At 46.8% G+C, this 23,533-nt stretch overlaps 1 protein-coding gene across 2 annotated transcripts in view; it reads left to right on the plus strand.

The window, feature by feature from the left end:
• Positions 1 to 23,533, plus strand: part of RABGEF1 (RAB guanine nucleotide exchange factor 1) — a 351,066-nt gene that overhangs the window by 292,078 nt on the left and 35,455 nt on the right. For both annotated transcript variants that reach the window (XM_078679474.1, XM_078679473.1), the window contains 2 exons: positions 13,097 to 13,229; positions 16,674 to 16,765. In XM_078679474.1, coding sequence (XP_078535600.1) covers positions 13,097 to 13,229; positions 16,674 to 16,765 — 225 coding nt within the window. The remainder of the gene's footprint in view (positions 1 to 13,096; positions 13,230 to 16,673; positions 16,766 to 23,533) is intronic.

Here is a 23,533-nt window from a genome sequence, read left to right on the forward strand (position 1 = left end):
CTTCTGTCCGGTCCGGTGCAGGTGGCAGCACGTTGGCTACAGGTCCAGGGGGATATGGCGGCCACAGTTTTTCTGGTTCCTTGGGCCAGATTCCATTTGCACACTCTGATGGCTCATGTTCTGGCGCATTGGTCTCCCCTTTGCCTTCCCCTCTCTTCTCCTATCCCGGTTTCCCCTCAGATCAGGTCGTCTCTGGGTTGGTGGCTGGTTCGGGGTCATTTGCTGAATGGTGTCTCTCTCTCTCCTCCGGCTCCGGTCGTGGTGACCACCGATGCCAGCCTCTCGGGATGGGGGGCCTGGCTGGGGGTTCATCAGTCCAGGGGCTTCTGGTCTCCCTCTCAGAGCAGGATGTCGTCGAACTGGAGGGAGTTGGAGGCGGTCCGTTTGGCTCTGTTGGCCTTCTCCCGGTTTCTGCGGGGTTCCGTGGTCCTGATCAGGACGGACAACATCACTGCCATGGCTTACGTCAACAGGCAGGGGGGGACGAGGTCCTCTTCTCTAGCCCTGGTGGCGAGGCGGTTGTTTGTTTGGGCGGAATCTCATCTGTTGGCGCTCTCGGCGATCCCCATATTCGGGGGGTGTCCAATTCCCGGGCGGATGCCCTCAGCAGGGCCATACCGTCTTCTGTGGATTTCTGCCTTCATCGGGAGTTGTTTGTGGCTCTGACGGTGCGTTGGGGTGTTCCGGTGGTGGACCTCTTTGCGGATGTGGGAAATGCCTTGGTGTCCCAGTTTGACTCCCGCTGTCGGGAGGGGTCGGCCTGGGCGGTGGATGCTCTCTCCTGCCCTTGGCCCCGCGGGCTTCTGTATGCGTTTCCTCCTTTCCCCCTTCTTCTCCGCTTCCTTCTCCGGGTCCGGTCCTCGGGGGCTTCTGTGATTCTGGTGGCTCCGGCGTGGACTCGTGCCTCCTGGTTTCCTCTCCTGGTGGAGATGAGGTCGGAGGTGGAGTGGTTGCTGCCTCTGTCCCCTCCCCCTTTGGTCTTCCCGGCGTTGCAACGGGATGTTCTGGGCCGGATGCGCTTGGCGGCTTGGAGGTTGAACGCTTAGGTCTTCTGCGTCAAGGGGTTCCGGCTGGTTTGACCTCTACTCTGCAGGCGGCTAGGCGCGCTTCTTTGTTTGAGGTGATGCTGTTTCTTCAGGAGGGTGCTGCCTTGGGCTTGAAAGTGTCTTCCCTTCGTTTGCAATGGACGGCGATTAAGGCGTTTCGGAGCTCTTGGGGCAATCTCTCTGATTCTGAGGGGTTGGTCAGTCGCCTTTTTAAGGGTTTGTGTAATGTTCTTCCTGCCCCTCGGAGGCATTTTCCGACCTGGGATCTTTCTCTGGTTTTGGACGCCTTGATGTCTTCTCCCTTTGAGCCTTTGCTTTCGGTGGATCTGCGCCTCTTGTCCTTCAAGACCTTCTTTCTGGTGGCCATTTCCTCTGCTCGCCGCCTGGGTGAACTGGGTGCTCTTTCTTCCAAGCACCCTTTTTGTCGGATTTTTGATGACAGAATCGTGTTGCGGCTGATTCTTTCCTTTCGTCCTAAGGTGGATTCTCAGTTCCACAGGGATCAGGAGTTGGTTCTTCCTTCCTTTTTTGATTCTCCGTCCTCGGAGTCTGAGGTCCGGCTTCACTCTTTGGATGTTAGGAGGGCTCTCCTGGTCTATTTGGAGCGGGTCGCTCCTTTCCGTCTCTCGTATTCCCTTTTTGTTAATTTTGGTCCTGTGAATCGGGGTTTGCGTCCTTCTACTCCTTCCTTGAGTCGTTGGGTTCGTTCGCTGATTTCTTTGGCTTACAAAGAGGGGGGTCACCTTTCTCCTTTGGGGGTTCAGGGTTGTTCCACTCGCTCCATGGCTGCTTCCTGTGCGGAGGTCCAAGGGGCTTCCATTTCGGAGATCTGCCGGGCTGCCACCTGGGCTTCCCCGCTGACATTTGCCTCTCATTACAGGATTGGACAGGAGGTTGACTGTGCTGATGTCTTTGGACACAGGGTTCTTTCCACTATGGTTCCTGAATAGTGGTTTTTCCCTGGTCTTCTGTGTTTTTTAATAAACCTGTTTTTTGCATACCTTCTTTGGTTGTCCTGTTTGGCTTTGTACATCTCAATTTTGTAAGGAAGGGAAGCGAGGGAGGGACGATGAGGTAATGCTTCAATTACTTACCGGTAATTGCATTACTCTGAGTCCTACTCCCTCGCTTCCCTCCCTTACTTCCCTCCCTCCCTCCCTGAAGGTCCAGGCCAACCTTTTGGTATGGTTTCGATCTGTGTGGTATTACAGGAGGTATGAGGGGGCTGGGGGCTATATATAGTCCCCACGTGACAAATCACGTGGGTACGGGTGTCTGGTGAGGCAGGGATGCCTCAATTTTGTAAGTAAGGGAAGCGAGGGAGTAGGACTCAGAGTAATGCAATTACCGGTAAGTAATTGAAGCATTTAGTGTTGGCCTTCTTTGGGTCTCATTTGTTTATCTTGTTCTTTGTACGATGTTATTCTGTCCATCCAACCACACAATACTGTTAGCCATTTCTCTTCTCAGTGCTCTCCTACTATGGGGTACCTAAAGATTTAGGGGCCTTGTTATAGAAGTAAATGTGATGATTGTTAACAGAATGTACGTTACGTACGCCTATCCGTCATCAATCAGAAGAATGAGTAGAATTTCTAGAGAGCTGAAACCCTGCAAAGGGCATCTAAACAACCCAGTACAGGGGAATTGCTCAATTAAGTTGGTCTTTAATGCCTTCCTGAAAAGAGGAGCTGATCTATTAAAAGCATATCACCCAGGATGAAGTTCTGCAAAGAAATACCTAATCATAAAGAGACCTGCTAAGTGGTGTCAGTGTTTTAAATTGTATTCATGAGGTGGCTGGCACGTAATGGAGCTTTCTCAAGCAGCAGAACCTTAACCCATAACCTTACTAACGCCTGCCACGAATTTAGAAAGAGTTCTGTCCAGCTTAAATGTTAACCTGTATGGAGATGTGCAATTGTGAAGTTCTCAGCACCCATAAATCCAGCTATAGGGGTGAACGATAAACGGCATGGTTAGCCTTGGAAGTGTGCGTACGGCCAGAAACACTGCTGTTTCTCTGCACTCACAAGCGCTGCTCCTTTCCATTTTCATCCTGAAAGGGCCGGATATTTCCTACAGCCAAGGACTAAGATAACTATCCTTCCAGGGTGTGAGGGCAGAATGGATCATTCCCAGATTTGCTAGAGGTGTGGGATCAGGGGTTTTGTCACAGGGGAAAGATATTTTCTTTCCCTCTTCTAGTGGTCAGCACTACTTCCAATTCCTGCTATTCTTTTTTCATCCTTCCACTCTTAGATTCTGAATATAGTGCTGGAGTACACTTAGGCTCCTCAATTCTCTTTCCTTTTCCCATCTTATTTCTGATTTTTCTTGCCATGACCATTATCAAATTTACGAAATCTGAAAACTCCTTTTTAGGTTTTGCCTAGCGAAAGCTGCGCTCTGCGCAGCTTTTTCGCGCAGGCGAAATCCTGTTGAGAACTGTAGGGTGCTTTGGGTCGGCCCTCGTCATTGATTGGCTGGCTCCGTAAACGGAGCCTTGCCATTGGACGAGGGGCCTGTCCGTCAATGCCGGACCAGACACGGGGGCGTTCCTGACATTCTTTCCCTTTTGCCGACGTCACGCGACGCCGGGAACGCCCCCGAGTCTGGTCCGGCATTGCCGGCACTTCTGCGTCTCTCCTGCCCCGTGACTGGCCGGCCGGCCAATCCTAGCGCGGCCGGCCGGAAGTGCCCGCCCCCCGCAGCCCGGGGAAGAAGGAGAGGAAGACGGCAAGCACTATGGCGGCGCCCGCGGGGAGACCGGAGAAGTGCCTCTCCAACCTGCCGCTCTAGCTGATTCACAGCATCCCTCCAGCTCTCAGGCCGTGCAATCAGGCTCTCGACGCTGCCTGCCGCAGGTCACACCGCCCTCCCGACAGCCCAGCCCGCCTCAGATCGGAGTGAAGTGCAAATCAATATGGTAATTACATTCCCATGCTGAACCGCAGCCAGGCTGGTGTGGCGGGAGCTCCGAGCCTCAAGTCTTCGCTTCCAGGCGCTGCATTGCGGTTACACCTTTTCTGATCCATTCTCGGCAGGCAGCGCTTGGGGACATCTCAGAGTCCCCGGTCTCGCTTCAAGGCGCTGCATTGCATACATCCTCTCCTTACATAAGTATCTTTCGTTCCCTTTTTGTAGGGGAGGAGGTGCGAAGCCTCTCGAGGCGCTATGTTCCCGTCCTCCTGCGCTCTGAAAGTTGGTGATCTTCGCCCAGCCGAGCCCGTTTCGAGGCGCTGTATTGCCTTTTCTCCTTGCCCCCTCTTCTCATGGGCGGGTTGCGGCCGCTTCTCGAGGCACTGTGTCCCTGTCATTCTGTGCTCCGAGGGATAGTGATGTAGACACAACTGAGCCGGTTTCAAGGCGCTATGTCCCTGTCCTCCGCCTGTACTCTGAGGGTTGGTGATCTGCGCCCAGCTGAGCCGGCTTCAAGGCGCTGTGGCACCTCCGCCTCTTCTCTCGCCTCTCCCCCGTCCGCTCCACCCTCTCGGGGGTACCTCGGGGGTGGGGGGCGGGTACCCCCGAGGCCCGGAGCCCTCCCAGAGCCCTCCCGGAGCCCGCGGGGCTGGCCCGGCTCCAGGCACACCAGCGCCTCACAATCGCGGCTTGTAGCGAAGTGCCTCTCCAACCTGCCGCTCTAGCTGATTCACAGCATCCCTCCAGCTCTCAGGCCGTGCAATCAGGCTCTCGACGCTGCCTGCCGCAGGTCACACCGCCCTCCCGACAGCCCAGCCCGCCTCAGATCGGAGTGAAGTGCAAATCAATATGGTAATTACATTCCCATGCTGAACCGCAGCCAGGCTGGTGTGTAATAGGCTTCAACACATTGACAAAGCCAACAGCTCTTACATAGGCGGGACCTGGCTTTGCCAATGCTTGCTATATATTTTCAGTTTTATATAGGCTATCTCGACCGAAGGTATTGGAGCGCTTTATATGAGCAGCGGTGACATCACACGCGGTCACATCCTATTTCAGGCACAGGAGATATAGTGGTGTGCCGAGGATCACAGGATGTTGAGACGATGCGAGACTCGAACTTGTTTCTTCAGTGCCACTGTCAGCCGCTCTGGTCCTTAGGCCACGTCCTCGCGGTGTTGCCTTCCCATCCGATATTACTCTTGTGGATTGTGGGGTACGCTTCAAAGCGCTGCACGTACCCCTCCCCCCCCCCCCCCCCCTCTCCTCCATGTCGTCCTGTGGATGTGGGCGACTCTGAAGCCCATGGTCCGCTTCAAGGCGCTGCACCAGGGTCTACAGACATGTCCAAGGTCAGAGTCAAGGTGACCCCGTTGAACCCGGCTCCCTGGCCGTCCTCCGCCGAAGCCTTAACCCCAGCCCTCTCCCCCCGCCCCCACCGCGTTGACAGGCCAGAGTCTGTCTTCAAGGCGCTGCATTAAGTGTATACCAACTTTGGCACTTTCTATGCAGAGGGTGGGTGTGGCGGGAGCTCCGAGCCTCAAGTCTTCGCTTCCAGGCGCTGCATTGCGGTTACACCTTTTCTGATCCATTCTCGGCAGGCAGCGCTTGGGGACATCTCAGAGTCCCCGGTCTCGCTTCAAGGCGCTGCATTGCATACATCCTCTCCTTACATAAGTATCTTTCGTTCCCTTTTTGTAGGGGAGGAGGTGCGAAGCCTCTCGAGGCGCTATGAAGATTAATAAATGTTTTATATTTTTTTACTTTCTATGTCTGTCTGTTACATGGTTACAAGACGGGGGATCTTAAATGATTTTATATCTATGTATTTTATGGTCCCTGCCCTTTCCCAGCCTGTCCTCTCCCAGCCTGTCCTCTCCCAGCCTGTCCACTTCCAGCCTGTCCTTTCCCAGCCTGTCCTTTCCCAGCCTTTAAACTTCCAGCCTGTCCACTTCCAGCCTGCCCTCTCCCAACCTGCCCTCTCCCAACCTGCCCTCTCCCAGCCTGCCCTCTCCCAGACTGTCCCCTCCCTGCCCTCTCCCAGCCTGTCCCCTCCCTGCTCTCTCCTAGCCTGTCCTCTCCCTGCCTGTTGTCGTGTCCCGGCGGCAGCAGGCAGCAGCGTGCACTGCGTCCCCGAAGTAACAGCCCTAAAGCAAGCAAGAAGTACGCCCCCCTCCCACCAATCCCTGTTAGGTAGTGGAAACTGTCCAAACTGGGGTGCAGACAGCCCCTCTCACCTTTCGGCCTGGTACCACTGCACCAGCCGCACTACTTCCCGAACTGACCGTTCTCCACTTCAGCCCCGTCTAAATTACAATTCATGCTTGTGACCCTTTTGCCTGCTTGTGCTTGTTTTCATGACCCTGTTGCCTGCTTGTGCCTCCGTGTGCCCCTGTTGCCTGCTTGTGCCTCCGTGTGCCCCTGTTGCCTGCTTGTGCCTCAGTGTGCCCCTGTTGCCTGCTTGTGCCTCCGTGTGCCCCTGTCGCCTGCTTGTGCCTCAGTTTTCGTGCCCCTGTTGCCTGCTTGTGCCCCTGTTGCATGCTTGTGCCTCCGTGTGCCCCTGTTGCCTGCTTGTGCCTCCGTGTGCCCCTGTTGCCTGCTTGTGCCTCTGTGTGCCCCTGTTGCCTGCTTGTGCCTCTGTGTGCCCCTGTTGCCTGCTTGTGCCTCCGTGTGCCCCTGTTGCCTGCTTGTGCCTCCGTTTTCGTGCCCCTGTTGCCTGCTTGTGCCTCCGTGTGCCCCTGTTGCCTGCTTGTGCCTCCGTGTGCGCCTGTTGCCTGCTTGTGCCTCCGTGTGCCCCTATTGCCTGCTTGAACCTCCGTGTGCCCCTATTGCCTGCTTGTGCCTCCGTGTGCCCCCGTTGCCTGCTTGTGCCTCCGTGTGCCCCTGTTGCCTGCTTGTGCCTCCGTGTGCCCTTGTTGCCTGCTTGTGCCTCCGTGTGCCCCTGTTGCCTGCTTGTGCCTCCGTGTGCCCCTGTTGCCTGCTTGTGCCTCCGTGTGCCCCTGTTGCCTGCTTGTGCCTCCATGTGCCCCTGTTGCCTGCTTGTGCTGTGTGGGTGTGTGTGGAGGGCTCTGTGTGGCTGTGTGTGTGGGGGGCTCTGTGTGGCTGTGTGTGTGGGGGGCTCTGTGTGGCTGTGTGTGTGGGGGGATCTGTGTGGGTGTGTGTGTGGGGGGGGCTCTGTGTGTGTTTGTGTGTGTCATTTGCGAGAGATAAAGCTAGTGGCATTGTAAATGACAATGCCATTATTTATGTTAAAAAAACATAAATAAAAATAATGTCAAGAGCAATGCCAATAGCTCTAACTTTAACAAAGGCAAAACCATTGCATTGTAAATGCTTGTTTTTTCTTCTTATCCAATACAACAAGGACACTAATGCAGACTTCTCTATTCTAACCTATTTCTGGGCTGTTGTCCTGCTATAATCCATCTGTAATCTGTTAATTTACTGTTGATGCAACGTTTCTTTGCTCATATCTCTTAGGCTCCTCTTCCCTGGCTTCCATTTCTCTTTAATACTGCTTTCTATACATGATGTTAAAATGTACTTATAGCTTTTCTCCTCCCCTTGTCTCCTTCTCTTTGTCCCAGGTGGATCTCTACCGCCCTCATCTTCTCTCATACACCTTCCACTGCCCCTTCATATCCCTGTGCCTTTTCTTATTCCATTGCCTGTCTTTAAATGCACCATCTGGTGAATCCTGTCACAACATATCTCACAACCTTAACAGACATCAGCAAACAAAGGAACATTCTTTAATCTCTGTTGATGGTGATTGTTAGTAATGCAGGAGAAGGTGAAGAAAACATTTCTTCTCTTCACTAGGCGATTCCTTTAACTATACCGAACTCTGGACTGCTTTAAAGTTACCTGTTCAGTCTATTAGCATACTTTCTTTCCTCTGTATCCACCCTGAAGTGAATTTCCTTTTGTGTGAGATGCTAATATTACTGTTGCAGGAGACAATGAGCAGTGATATCTGTTCGCTCAGCTGAGAGTCGCAGCATTCGTTTGCGTTTCTACCTAGAAATTAATATTGATCTTGGTACTGGTACTTGTAATACATGGACCCAGTGTTTGATGGAGAAATAATTAAAGATCGAGTGCATAGATCTACGAAACAATTCATGATTATATAGATTAAGAGTGGAGTGAGTGTGAAGAAACCCAACCTCCTTCACGTTGTATGATTAGGTGGTAACGGATCAGGTTCACCTTAAATTCTGCTTTTATAATCCTGTAGTTAACCATAACTCATCTGGACATTTTGTCAGACCAAATCTGCTGGACGCTACGCAGGAAATATGTTTCAAGTGTCCTAGATTTGGCCTTTTGCAACACAGAGAGAAAGTGAACATTTCCTAATGGAAAACTATCTCAAGCTTTTTCCGAAGGAGAGGACTGTGACATGTAAGTTGCTGCAGCTTAAGGAAAGCTTACTGAGGGCCTTTGGGTATGTCATGTGATAGCACTTTGCCACTGATCACGCTGGTGGTATGAGGCCTTCCCATCTCTGGATCATTCTTTCTGCGCTGGGGCACTGGTGCCTTACTCTGGTTGAAAATGTCCCTCTTGTCTTTGAACCCTCTGGCTCCGAATTCCTTATGTGGCATTTCTGGGTGAGGATGAGCCTCTTAACTTCCTGGGGAAAGAAAAATTGCAGTATATCGTTAGCATCTAAGCTCTTTAAATTAGAGCTCAGTAGGTCGGGCAGCATTAAACATTGGGGTAGCATTCTATCCGACCATCCTTCGCGTGCCTCTTTGTGGCTTTCCCTCTACTTTGCATGAACGCGGTTAACCACTTCCTCCACTCTTTAGGATGTAGAGCCCACCCTCGGGGGTGCTCGTGGAGACAATCCGACACAGGGCCTCTTTTTCCATATCACCCTGTGGGCCTCTGCATCATCTTGCATATTACAGTGGGGAGTTGGAGACTCGCTTGTTACGAGCCTAGTGCTCATCTGTTGACAAACTAGAAACTTCAGTGTTGCCGAGGACTGTCGTCGGTAGCTGTCTCTCCAGACCCTTAAAGTAGGACCTTTGCAAGAGCGCCTCAGTCTGCTTTCGGCCTGGAGCTCAGTAAGCTCCCCCACCCCCTCTAGCTTTGCTTTAAGAATGCAAATGATTAGCCTCTTTGCCTTTTAATTCTGGTCCCGTTCAGAAAAGTACAGGGAGAGAAAGGAAGATAAACTGATTTTTTAAAGTTCTTTATAATCCTCTCCTTGAGATTCTCCAAAGAACAGCCTTACTCTCTAATTCCCAGCAACCTTTTGCATGCTGCTGCTAATACCGCCTGCTCCCATTTTTCTTTTGACTTTCTTTAGTGAAGTTTAAATATAGAGCCCTTATAATGAATTCATTATTCATTCATTTTATGGATGAGAACTCGGATTGCCTGTCTTTTTCAAAGATGACTTTCATAGGTTTCTCATTTGAGTGGAGCTGAGGGAACTATGACCTCTTAAAAGCAAAACTCCTCATTCAGGACGATACTCCCTCAGGGCGTCCATGATGGTTGTGGGGACCCTGGATCGGTCTTTAAAAGTAGGATCACTCCAGTAGTGGATGGAGCTGTAGGGCTATGGAAAATAGACCATTGCGCTTGCCTTCTTTCCACAATTATGGCAGTAGTCTCAACTTCATCCTCGCTTTTATACTTTAATGTATTATTGTAACTAACTGGTGCTAGTTAAAACAATCCATTTGACTGCAATTGTTTACAGTTGTTAATTGTTCTTAAAATATGTGTAATTGTTTTTGTAGTTATTGTCTGTAAGTGTACCAGTAGGTGAATCAGGGTGAGATTGCACTATAAAAATAAATTGATGATAAAGAAGGGCACGACATGTTGATTAGTGATGTCCAGTAACTGGTACTAATCTAAGGACGTATAAAAAGGCTGGGTTTATTTTTATTTTAGTTCCTCTTTTAACTCTGCCAAAATGTTGCAACTAGTGATTCAGATTAGCCTAGCCTAGCTTTCCAGACTCCAGATTTATGCAACATACAGAGCTACATCTTTTGTGACAGTTTCAAAGTTCCAGCGATTGGCACACAAAGACTATTTCTTGAGTTCCAATTTTAAATGATGATTCAAACACAGCCTCAAAAGAAGCTTTGTCATTAACAGTGGACTTCGAAGGTTTAGCAGTACGGTCGCCCAAGAGCTCAACAGTTTTGTTAAGTTAAACGTTTGTGGGCAGATGGAAATTAGGACAGGCTCCGCACTGATAATAGGCTGCACTGTCAGAGTGAGACAGCATAAGGGTGTCTGCATTAGTTAGTTATCCTCTTTCCTCACACAACCTCTCCCTATGACTGAGAGAAGCTATAACAAAGGAAAGTAAAGAAACAGGAACTGGAAAATATGTGTAGTTGTTGATTGAAAGAGAACTTTCCTCACAAAAGAGACCTGAGCACTGTACACTCACCTCCTAACAGTAGAAACCACAAGGACAGCCATGCGTGCCACACCATTCCACAAAGAAAGCCAACGGCTAACAAAAGGTGGACTTCACACTCAAAATCATAAAGCAGAATGCAAACGATTGATAGTAACTGCTGGGAAATGCAAATTCATATATGGGAGTAAAAGCTACAAGCCATCGGGACTTCGAAGAGGTATTAGAGCGCTGGTCCTAGGTTCAGAACTATAGTAAAACCCTAACACATACCCCCCTTGCCTCCCCAAAGAGCATAAATCGCACACTAAATGAAATGCTTATGAAGTCAGATTGTATGCCAATAAATAGAAACCCCAAAGCAAGATGTAATTAAAACAACTAACACGCCCTCTAATCAGTTAATCAAATCAGTTAATTCATAGTTCTCTCTGCTTAAGTGGTAAGAGTAATGTGATATCTATAAGATGATAATTTACATCATTTGTAATTGCATGTGTTTAATTAAAGGTGAGAGCATGAGCATTGCATTTGGTGGGCGTGTTTTGATTTGCATGGCTGTTTTGCCAGCTATATTGATGGCCATACGCAGAAAAGGAAAAACCCTACTCGGTTCTTCACATTGAATTCCATGAACATCCATAACTGCCCAGGTTCTGTAGAGGGACACTTTGAAATCATGGCACACTTGGTCTGCGAGTTCTATGAAGCCAAGACCTGAACCTGGGTTTGCTTGATGACATGTGAATTCTGGTGAACAGCCTGTGGAAATGGCTGAAGTTCTGTAGCAGCAAAATCTCAACTTTTATGACTGTATTTGAATTAACTATCCCTCTTGTTCATCCTTTTAATGTGATGTGGCTGCTGTCTTCGACTGAAAGAGTCATTTAAAATAGGTGTAGGATCCAGGTCAGTTATCTAAAACTATAGCATTTGTTCTTTATTCCGGAATCTAAAGTGCCTAAACTGTCTGGGACTGCTAGAGTGAGTGACCCAATGAGTACTAGGTCAGTGGAAGGAATTTGGAAGAGGGGCAATAGGACGGGAGAGTGCCTGTTATCTTTTGAGGACAAGTCCCCCACAGTCTTGGTAGTCTTACTTACATTTTTATTTTTGGGAGCTACATTTTCCTACATTATTTCATATTTGTATATATTAAATCCACTTGGACCTCCTGGTAAGCCAGTTAAGCTTTCAATGTGCGATTTTGTGCATGTTGCATTTTTAAGATTGCCTGCAAGTGTTATTGCTTGTCTAGTTCTAGTTCCATCCTACCTGGGTGAGAGGTTACCTACACATTCAGCTGGTGGCACGTCTCAGACTAGGACCCTGATGTACAATACACCTTTGCAGTTGTAAAACATGCAATTTTCTTAATCGCACGGTTTATGGCTGCGAAAGTGTTTCGGGATCTGCAAACCTCCTATGTTGAGTCGCTGTTGGGAGGCGACTTGAAAGGGATGTCCCATCCTCATTGCGATTTACAATGACATTTGTCAGTGGTTTGTGTTACTGTTGTGGTCGCAAACTATTGATCAGACACAGACACTAGAATTGGGGGTGACGCTTTCTATGGTGGCCAGCTTTCCCTTTGGGAATGCTGGCAGGAGTCCAGGGAAGAAGACTGTTCCCTGCACTCCCTTTGTCTTCCCAAACAGGAAACCATTTTTTTAAAGCCACAACTGTCCCTTGAATAGACAAGCGCTCCTAAAAAAAATCCAATTTAGGAATGCACTTACAGGGATAAGTGGGTCTGCTGTCCCGTGCAGGCTGTCGTCCCTGGATTTGCAGCCAAACACAAGAGGTTGCTTATTGAATCCTGCCTAATTAATATTCAGTTGGCAGACCATTGTGTGACTGTGCGAATGGACAATTTGTGATCCAACTTCTCCGTACAATAGTTGCAAGGCAGATTGCATCCCTGTTTGCCGACTAGTTTATGTGTAATTTCTACATCCTAAATTTGTGCTCAGATTGGTCTTGAAGGGTTTACAAAAGTTAGGGCTGTCTGGACAGTTGGTCCCCCGAGAGTCCCGTTGTTCTACTTTGAGCAAATTAGCAAACATTTTTTTTTTTAAAAGGGTCAACTGATTCGCTGAGGGAGCTTTTATCCCCATCATACCTTTCCGTATGATAGCAAGCAATCTGATTGGCTGCAACCCAGAGAAAAATGTTGCAGTTGGCATTTCAGAACTTGGGGACTTAAGCCTCGCCCCAGTGTCCTAGAAAGGTAAATTAAAAAATTAGGGAAGTGGGGCAGGGTAGGGACACCTCAACTCCCTGGCACTTGTGGGGCGGTCACACAGAGTGACCACCACCCAAAATGTAAAAGAATCTTTGTTCCACTCGCCCTTCCCCCATCCACACGCTCCTGATTTATCTTTTTTACCTACCCAGAATCTACATCCTTTCATGATGGAATGTAATGTATATTGTGGTATACAGGAAAGCCTACGAGTAAGTAACGTCTTAGGTATACCACGATTGTGTTGTAAAAGTAAAATAGGTGATGGGTAAGCAACTGACTGACAACCTGTCAGGTTGTTTCTTATTGCCAAATTTATTGCACCAAAGAAGTTTGAAAAAAGATTTCATTTGTTTTAAAACTTTAATTAAAATCGGAGAAGCAAATATTGGCTGCTTAATGTCTTATCTGTTTGCTTACTACCTGTTAGTATGTATTGTAATTTACCTGCAAACATATGAGAACTTCTTTACTTTACAGTATCTCCAGAAAAGGCAGAAAAAGTATTGGATGAGATTGAAAAATTCATTATGACTCGCCTATACAAACATGTTTTCTGTCCTGAAACCACAGATGATGAAAAGAAGGATCTCGCTGTTCAAAGAAGAATAAGGTGAGCAGCATCCTCGGTTTCTTACAATCTGGAGTCATTCGTGATCAGAATCCGATTGAACATTGGTTAATGAGCACATCTCATTCTCACGCTGACCTTTTTAGAAAGCTGGCTCCCTTGCAAACAGGTTGAATCTTTAGTGATTTTCATGTCCATCCCAAACACTCTCCTTTACTGTTAATGTCAACTGACACTTCTTTTGGGTGACCGCATCATGCTACCCAAAAACCGATAGATTTCCCAAAAATAGAGGAAGGACTACAATTCTACATCGACGAAGAGGCTAAGAATGTCAACCCTCAACACAGATGAGCACTAAGAAAATAAATAGAATGTAATTTTCAGAACCAGAATCATACCAGTTAATTACATTGCTTACTTATAACAGCTGCTAACTAGATCTGATTTGGGACACCTAAAAAAGGGCCTCTCACTGTTTTGAGTTGATCCTTTCTAAAAACCGGGACACGACCTAAATCTGCCCCGGCAGATGTTCAAAAACCGGGACTGTCTCGGCAAATCCTGGACGCCTGGTCACCCTACACTTCTTACACTGTTTACAGAAGTGTGGCTTCGGATATATGCACTGTGCTTCAGAGCTTTTCTCTTCAACTATATTGTATTTTCTTGTCATAATTTTTGACTTTGCGGTCCATAAAAATGATAAGATTTACATACACAGCGGGGGCTTGGAAAGAGGGTGTCTAGAGTATAAAACAGAAAGAATGTTGGAAAAAACTGTTTTTATTTAGTAGCCATATACAGTTGTTTAGAGGTCAGAGCTGGTTGCTTTGTGTTTTTATTTTTAAACATGGCGTTTATATTAGTTTTAACCATTCAGCAGTACTTGATAATTATACAATTGTTACATTAACTAGAAAGACACAATTGATCTTTTGGGTGGGGTGTGCGTACACCGTCCGGTCTGAGCTTTTTGCAAACGATCTACATTTGTTTTTTAAAACACACACATTGCTTTGCTTTCTGACCCATATAACTATATTGTTGGTTTTTATTTGCACTTTCAGGGCTATGTATTGGGGCAAGTCCTAAGCAAAGATCTTTTCTTTTTGTTTTCCAAATTTTCTCCCCATTTTTACTGCATTTCACAAATGGACAGTTGTTTATGGTGCGCTGTTTATTGGATGAAAGATATAAAACTCAGGACTATATGGAAAGTATAAAAACGATATATTTTCTAATTCTGCGCAAAAAAATGAATCTGTTGGTGCAACTCAGACCTCCCTGGCTGGCTGGAAGATTAGGCAGAACATAAGGTTTGTCAGATTTTTTGCATTTTTCCTCCAAAACATGGTAAATCCCTCCAGTTTTCCTCTTGTAGGAATATATCCCTCAAAAGGCTTGTCCCCCAAGATGGTTCTTCTGGTTCTCCTGAGTATGAGGGTATTTTACATGCATGTGTTCAGGGTTCTCACAGGCAATAAAGTGGGCACAGGACATTTTACAAATTGGGAAAGCTACTGCTAGTAAAATGATGGCTTAGGCTACATGTTTTTGGTCACTGGTATCACCCCTTGGCTGTATGTAAACATACCACCTTTATATATGTTCAACATGTACACATCTAAGGTTTCTGTCCCTGGGTGCCACACCGGCCTCTCCCTGATTGCTTGGTACAGACACCTCATTGGCTGTTCTGGTCCTATGTGTTTTTGCCATGGACTTCCATGAAGGAACTTTTTTAGTCCAAATTCACAATCGACCTCAGCACGCGTGGCAGAGGCCCGCAGTCGTGTTGGGGGGAGTAGAGGGCTGCACTCATGGTGGGACCTCCGCAATGATAAACTGCAGTGCGGAGTTCCTGCCACAAGTGCGGGCCTCCGCCATGACCACGAGGCCTCCGCCATGACCACGAGGCCTCCGCCATGACTGCAAGGCCTCCACCATGAGTGTGAGGCCTCCGCCATTAGTGCGGAGTCCCTTTGTGAACCGGGCCCTTTCTTTTTAGCTTCCTTTGCCCAGGATAACATTTATTGGTGTGTGGTTTGCATGCCTTCTGTAACCCGACGTTAAAACGGGTTGGGATCCTGGCTTTGGCATTCAATCACAAAATTTGACACCTGGGAAATGATAATTGCTGAATGTGAAAAGCAGCTGTAAGGTACGGTATTTGTCTGTGAGAGGAAAAATATAGAAATTATAAAAGCTATATAATTTATTAATGCAAATGTTTAATATGACCTACTCTCGTAATTTTTTTTTTTTGTTGTTTTTCACCCGTTACTTCAGTTTTGTATCATATCATTTAAAATATCGCTCAGTTCATAGGCCGGTCTTTAATGGGCAATGGAAACTTCAGAATTGAGTCTCACCTAATTGCCTTCTTCCAGACCGTACAGCGTTTTTTTTTTAATACATCCTTTTCTTCTTTGAAATACATTTCACCACCGGGCATATGGCATTCTTACACCTTTCTGCTTTCTGGACAATAAGCTTGTCGTAAAGGAGACAAGAGACCATAGTAATAACGTTTTATACCGTGCTATAGATTTATTTGTGGATTTATATGTCATTTGATCTGGTCTATCAACACTGAAATGGTTGTTGTCTTGAGCTGGCACAGGTTTTTGTCTGACAGGCTCTTGGCATACAAAGCTTCAAATCATGGCAGGCCAGTATACAAACTGTCAACATACAAATAGTAGCCGCATTGTAATACAGGGGGCACCAATTTATCCTAATAAAAGTTTAGAGCAGGCCTCCAGTAGACTGCTCAGGGGCTGGGACATGCACTGACATCGAAAGATGAGTGAGACTCAGACTGGCTCTCCTTTGGGTGAAAGGTGCATCTTTGTGGGTTCCAAGGACACTGGGCATGCTGCAGGAAGTGGTAAAGAAAGAGCGAATGTCCTGAGGGTATGATGCATGTGTTCTCTTCATTTGGCACATCTTCCTCATCACTGCCATCAGAGTCGGCACCACTATGCACATACTCCGAGCCTCGGTCCTCAGCAGCACTATTCTCCAACAGTTGCTTAACATTTCTGTTTGTGATTCTTCAGTCTCTGCAGCCATCTGAATTTCCGCCACTTCTTTAACTTTGTATCGCTTTGCCATGTTTCACAAGCATATGCAATTTTTTGTTCAGATTGTGATTATTCTCAGTGCTCTGTTATTAGGGCAAAGATTTAACTATGAAAAATGTTCTTTTGCACTTTATTCCTTTCATGATAGGCGATGTAAAGAATCTACTACCCAAATGTAGTCTGTTGTAATAATTCTGTGTGCAATTCTTAAGTTAAAATGGGCTGTTTGCAGTTGTGTGAAGTCTTTATCCTGAGTTTTTTATTTCATGACAATTATTTTGAGGCATTCCATGCCGGTGGTGGCTGAAGACTGTGTCATTGTAAAACACGCCTTACAGTACGCATAGCGAAAGGAGATGTAATGCATGAGATTAATCGATTGCTGTTGCTTCTCCAGGGCATTGCATTGGGTGACGCCTCAGATGCTGTGTGTTCCTGTAGATGAAGATATTCCTGAAGTATCCGACATGGTTGTTAAGGCCATCACAGGTTTGTAGGCAAGAGAAAAACATAATAATTGTGAAAGTAACAGTTGCTGTTTATCAGGCTATGCTAGTACTACGATGTTAGAGATGTTAACCAACCAATTATAACAGGTTTGCATAATAATGAAAGTCATTAACTGGTTCTACAGCCTTCTAGGGAACGTACTCTTTGTAGTGATTTATATGACCTAGAGTCAGAGTTTTAGCTCACTACATTGTTGACTATTAAAAAATAAAATTAATTCTTTCTAAAACAAAAACCCCAATCTCACTAAATAAATGAGCCTTGGTAGTTACCCATGAAATCAGGCAAGTAAGTTGCGCCCTAATAAAAGGGTGTAAATTCTGAACCCTGTGTAAACACGTTTGACCAGGGTTTAGAATGCTGGGTAATGGAATAACTGTTCCACCGGTAATTGCGCAGTGACAGATTTTGGCAGGTCGAATATGAAAAGGGGTGAGTTCGATTCTAATACATGCAGAGTTTAGTGGGAAAAACAGATACTACATATGCAGTTCCTGAATTGCAGAGGAGAACTCCAAAATAGCAAGAGTTTACCACACCCAGTAAATGTCTCACTCACCACATGCGTATTTGTATTTGCCAAGTGTATGAAGTACCCCAGCATTTCCCAACTGACTTGTAATCAGGGCCTTGAGCCAATGAAGACTAGAGAAAGAGCTGTCCCGTTAGTTTTTTAAATTAATCTTTAGTGCCTACTTATGAGATTTCTAAAATGAACTGAATTATATCAAATGATAAACTGCAAAGAAGGGATATGACCCACAAATATTTTTAAATGAAAATGTCTTTAATGGGCCAATATTTAAAGCAGCATAAAGCAGACAAGAATAAATATTGCAGTAGGTGCTCGGTGTATCAGGTGACCACGCAGTGCTGAAGAGTGAATAGAGGCACTGGACGATGATCACAATAACGAATATAAAAAACCTGTGAGAAGACTAAAGTAATTTCTTTTGGATGGAGAGGTGTTTCAAATGAACAACGTTGCAACAGTGATTGAAACAATCCTCGCTATTTCAATCGGTAGTTGTCTTTTCTGCAAAGTGGCTGTTGACGATGTGTTGGCCCAGTAAAATTGTATCCGTTATCATCAAGACAAAACTAAGATAACTACTGAGCACAGTAGATGTAGATGTTGTGGTCTCGTATATTAAAACGTTTCTTTTATAGCAAGACCCGAGTCATGCAGTGCATCTCCAAAAGCAGTTAGGAGGCCTGACGACTCGAGGAAGAGAGTCGAGCAGGGAGGCTGACTGGCTTTCAATATAGAAGAGAGAGAGAGAGAGGGGGGGGGTGGTGGTGTGTGTGTGTGTGTGTGTCTGTGTCTGTGTCTGTGTCTGTGTCTGTGTCTGTGTCTGTGTCTGTGTGTGTCTGTGTGTGTCCGTGTCCGCGACTTTCTCAAGGCTATTTCCTGTGTGAGAATTGATTTTATTATGCGGTGATAATTCCAAACCGCAGTGGCTTCCAGGTGTGGTAACGTCTGTGTTTCGGAGCGAGTTTCACTGGTTTCTATTACTTCCAGTAGTAATCCTCTCATTGCTTGTTTTCCTCTAAGAAAAGCCTCTGTGACGCCACCATGTATCCTCGATGCAGAGTACGCTCCTTGACAAAGGTGGAACAGCTGCCCTCATTCTTCTCAACCTGTCAGCTGCCTTCGACACCATCTCCCGTCACACTCTCATGATCAGGTTCCGTCTTATCGGCATACAAGGCAACGCACTCAACTGGATCTCCTCCTTCCTCTCTGGCCGTAGCTAGAGGATCCACCTCCCACCCTTCCCCTTCACACCCAAAGGAATCATATGCGGCGTCCCCCAGGCCTCGTCCCTCAGCATCACCCTCTTCAACACTTACATGACGCCACTGGCAGACATCACCCACACCCAAAGGAGGGATTGTTCCTAGCCTCTGATACTTCCCTCGGAGCAGCACAGCCTTTTTAGATTGAGCGTGGAGCTTTACCTAGGATACACACTCCGATAGAGAGAGGACGGCAACATAAAGGAAGGACAGTCCCTGTCCTTCCTTTGTTGACATTCGCTCTTGGTAATGCGATCCAGCAGCATTTCAAATGACACAATGTTGTATCAGTTAACAATTGTTCCAGGGAACATACTCGTTGCTAGGAAACCCAAGTAAGAAACAAATCCCGGTTCTGTCTGTATTTTATTTGTGAAAAAATAGGGCAGAGGACGCAACACCGCTTAAATAAGTTTTGTGATCGCGTCCTTGCGGCTTAAATCATTATGGCAGTTTCAGAGGTAGTGGTAGGCAAATCTAATTTATTTAATAGCTTTTAAAGTTACCAAACTTGCCCTACCATAAATTGGATGGGCGTACGAATTCCAGTTATAAATACATTTCACAGTGCGATAGTAATAACCAGTTAACCAATATTATATGATAGATGAAAAACCATTGTTTTGATTTAAACATAACATGATACATTTTTCTCAGATTTAATAGTAAACGTTTGTTATAGCAGAAAATCATATACTTATCTTGTTGAGGAGCAGTTAATTAAAAAGGAGGATGAAATCGTGCACTGGATACTTATAGTCCCTCACGAACATTCTAATGTTTATGATGTATTAATATTCAAGGGCTGTATGTTGGGGCAGCAATAAAAGTTTATTGCATAATGGTAGCCTCCGGTCTTATAATGAAATTCTCTTACAATGCTGAAAAGTTCCTTGGTGCAGTTGGCGTTTGTCTCGATGCGTGTGTTGAGGGCTTCCTTCTTGGTCTCTCTGAGGCGGTGGTGATATCTCTTAAGGGCAGCTTTGTAGGTGTAGAGGTTAGCAGTCATGGCCGACATGACTTGCAGGTGGGGGGGTGATCACTCGGGGAAAGGGTCTTGTAGGGTGGTCATGAGGAGTTTGGTGGCACGGCTTAATTAAAAAAAAAAAGTTAACTTACCTTTGCTGGCCCGGTCCTGCGTCGTGTCTGCTTCTCTGCTCCACTCCTGAACGATTCAAGCAAGCCGGGCCGAAGACGGCTGTAATGCCAGAAACCGGTCCCCGGAAGCTTGTTTCCTTTCCAGTAAAGAATTGGCTTGGTAGTTTGGTCTGCCCTGTTCCCATGATGCACTGGGCCAGGGTCAGACTAATTTGCATGTAGCCAGGTTCTGAGCTGGGATGGTGCAGTGAGCTAAAAAACGGTGTTGGATCAAGCCCTGATCTTTTGACTGGGTAGGAGTGTTCTGCTTAATTCAGAAACTCTGTCCATCACCACCCCCTTTATGAATCGTTCTGAACAGGAAGCAGGCAGGCCTCCTTCTCCTCCCTTAAGCCAATCACAAACCTGCAATGGCAGCGATGGGATTGGTTGGGACGCCAACCAACCAGGCATCTATGGGGAGGCCATTTTATCCATGTAGGTTGCATGCAGCCTACATGGAGATAAGGCAGAGTGCGCATGACTGGCTTGGTCAGCCCCAGAGGGCCGACCAAACAGTCCGTGCCCTCAGCAGTGGGAAAGCCACCCCTCCACAACCCTATAGCAGACCGGCCCACCCGCCAGCCCTTAACCAAACCCTTCTCAGGGATGTGGAATTCCTATAGTCTGACACTCTGGACATATTGTTTGGGGACAAGGACAAGAAGTTTTCATGTGTATTTTGTCCTTGGGACTAGTAGGCTCAGCCCCCTACAGCACAAACCCTTTGGCTGCCAGATGACAGTGCCATATAATGGATCAGGGAAGGGCATTGTCTGCAGTTAAGGTAATATTTGTGTCTATATGTTAATAGTGTTCAAACTTGTATTCATGGCTCATTAATGCAAAGTCTTTGTTATTAGGGTGAGCAATCTAAGTAAATGATGTAAGCTCTAACTGCACTACTGACAGTGGTTCCAGTATAAAAATGTGTACACACGTTTTCAATGTTCAGCACTATGAGGGTATGTATAATGCTCCCAGAATGCTCTCTGATTAGATGCAAATATGCCAGTAGGTCTGAAATTGTTGGTCTGCTTTTTGGTTTGTCAGTGCATGACTTGTTTTGGCATGGCTTATGTAAAACCTTATTGGTGTGGGAGCTGCCAGACACTCCCCATTATACCAAACATTGGCAAAAGGAAAAAATGTTTTGGTCTCAAAAAGCACACATTGCCACAGTAGTTCCTGGCTGCGGATATGCTCCTTGTGAAAGAACAGAATTCTGTGACTCACAGTGAAGCAGGCGATTGACAGAGAAAGAGACAGAATTTTAATAAACACAAAATGTCATGGTTAACACCAAACCTAATTAGGGGCCCAATTATTAAATAAAGTCTCAAAAGTGCACCCATGGTAAATGTCCTTGCATTAAGTGCAGATATACAGCTTTCGTGAATTCACAAGACTTTACAGTAGTAGGCCAAGAAATAGTACTCCTAGAAAATATTTCTGAACTGCATTTTAGCATGAGCAAATATGCAGGGAATGATTTGCTCATGCGAAAATCTGAGTGTTTCCAAGTTCACTTTCCCTCCAACCACTTTTTTCCAACCCTGGAAAAGGTTTTATGGCTGTCATTGTCCAACCTTTCTCAGTATGGGCAAAGATTAGAGAAGAGTTGGTGAAAACCCTTAAACCATGCAAGTTAGTAGGTTTGCACAGACTCAAAAGGGCATTTCAAGCCTGGAACTATTGCTTACCACCACATTCAGCCCCAGTATGTAGACTTGTGGCAATATAAGGGAATTGCTAGTATATGAACACTACTATGGAAGGAGCCCTGGCCTAATCAAAGAGGTTATTTCAGAGCTCTTCTATAATGAGATTGCTGCAATAATTTGTCACCGCATTACATGGCACAAAAGGGACAAGTTAATTTTTCTTACTGGACAAGTAGATTTATGAAGCAACCTGCCCCATGGTCAAGTAGATATTTTATTAAATTCCACACCCCAGTGCGAGAAACAGAAACATAAAATGGTATTCATAATACCATTTTATGTTTCTGCTTCTCGCACTGCGAGAAAGCCGTGGGGCAACGCTCCTCCGCCCACATGGAGGAGCAGCCCCTGGAGGTTAGTGTGGGTTTTGTTGACTTGCCAGAATCTTTCTAGTTTCTTGCAGTTTTGCATGAGGGTCAGTAGTTGTGGGCTGAACCATTAGGCTCATTTGGCGAGTATGCTTTGGGTGATGTTCCTCAAGGGAAGGGCTATGGTGATGGCAGCTGAGTAGATCCAGTTGGAGAAGTTTAGAACGCCGAGTTGAAGGTAGTTTGAGTGGTTGGATGTTGGTCTTGCTTCTTTGAGGGCGGTGGTCCAGTGGGGTTCAGTAACCTTGCCCCAGTTGCAGCAGTTTGCGTTGGGGTGTTTCATGAGCTGTCTATGGTGAAGCGGATGATGCTGGGGTCCGTCAAGGGCTACTAGGTGTTGTGGGAGAACTTGTTTCTGTCGTTGGTGCAGAAGAAGGGGTCCAGCGTGCATCCCACACTGTGCGTGGGGGAGCTGACAAGTTGTGATAGGCCGATGATGCTCATGTTCTCTATTAGCATGGTGGAGTAGGTGTTGGATGTGTCTTATAGGTGGATGTTCATATCCCCTAGGAAGATGTAGAGGTTGAAGCTGGTTGCCAGAGGGGCAATGAAGTCCGGTATGGAGTTGCAGAAGCTGGGGCAGGGGCCCCATGGGTCTGTAGGCGAGGGTTCCTCTGATGGTGGTTTTGGCATCAGGGTGGATCTGAAAGTTGAGGTGCTCCATGAATGGTGTCTTGTGGTCGTCAGAGGCGAATGCTTTGAGGCAGTCCTTGTGGATAATGGCAGTGCCCCTGGTGGATCTGTTGGGGCGGTCATGGTAGATCATCGTGTACCCAGGGGGTGTTGCAGTAGCGATGTCTGGATCGGGTTTTGGTGATGAACATCACATCGGGAGAGAGTGGTTATGATGTCCCAGATTTCCATGGCGTGCTTGCAGAGGGATCTGATGTTGAGTAAGGTGCAGTGGAGCTGTGGTCTCTGAGGGAGTGCTTGCTGCTGGTTGGTGGTCGTGGTGATTCTTGTATCGCAGGAGAAGCAGCAGTGATTCCAGATGAAGGGTCCTTCGTGGTGTGTGGAGAGGTGTTACAGCAGTAAATGTTTCGTGGCCTGGGTTCGAGGTGTCAGATTTCTTCGGTGGATTAATGGTGTTCGGCTGTAGAAACATGGGTCCTGACGCAGGGCGCATTCCAGCTGTGGACGGGCGCAGACGGATTTGCCTTTGGCACATCTTTGGTACGTCGTTGGTGCAGCTGCTCAATGGTCTACATTAAATAGCTCTTGGAGGAGGGAGTGGCAATCCGAGGGATAGGAGGGCAGGGGATTTGGGGTGAGTAAAAACCAGCAAGAACCGGTCAGAAGGTGGCACGGCCCACTGGGCCGAATACACATTGGGCACGTATGGGCAGAACAATCCTGCAGCAAAGAATAAGAGCAAATACAATAAGGAATGCGGAGAAGGTATTTCAAATAATAATACACCAAAAACAAGAGTAAAAAGAATAAAAATGCCAGGAAAAATTACAGGAGCACAAGGCTGGGCTAGAACCGGTAGAACTCTCCGCTGAGCAGGAGGACCGGATAGTGCCTCTCTGCTGCAAGGCTGGGCGGGGGAAGCTGCGACCAGACACGTAGGTCAGGGTGGTTCTTTTTTAGTTGTACTTTCAGGGCACGTCCTCGAAACTTGCCAAATTCATGGCAAACCCCATGGCTCAGGCAATAGCTTCTCTACTATCAGCAACATCGTTTCATGGTCCTACTTTCTGGATATTTCTTCAGAC

The sequence above is a fragment of the Lissotriton helveticus genome, chromosome 3_1 (genome assembly GCF_964261635.1).
Source record: "Lissotriton helveticus chromosome 3_1, aLisHel1.1, whole genome shotgun sequence".
Lineage (NCBI taxonomy): Eukaryota > Metazoa > Chordata > Amphibia > Caudata > Salamandridae > Lissotriton > Lissotriton helveticus.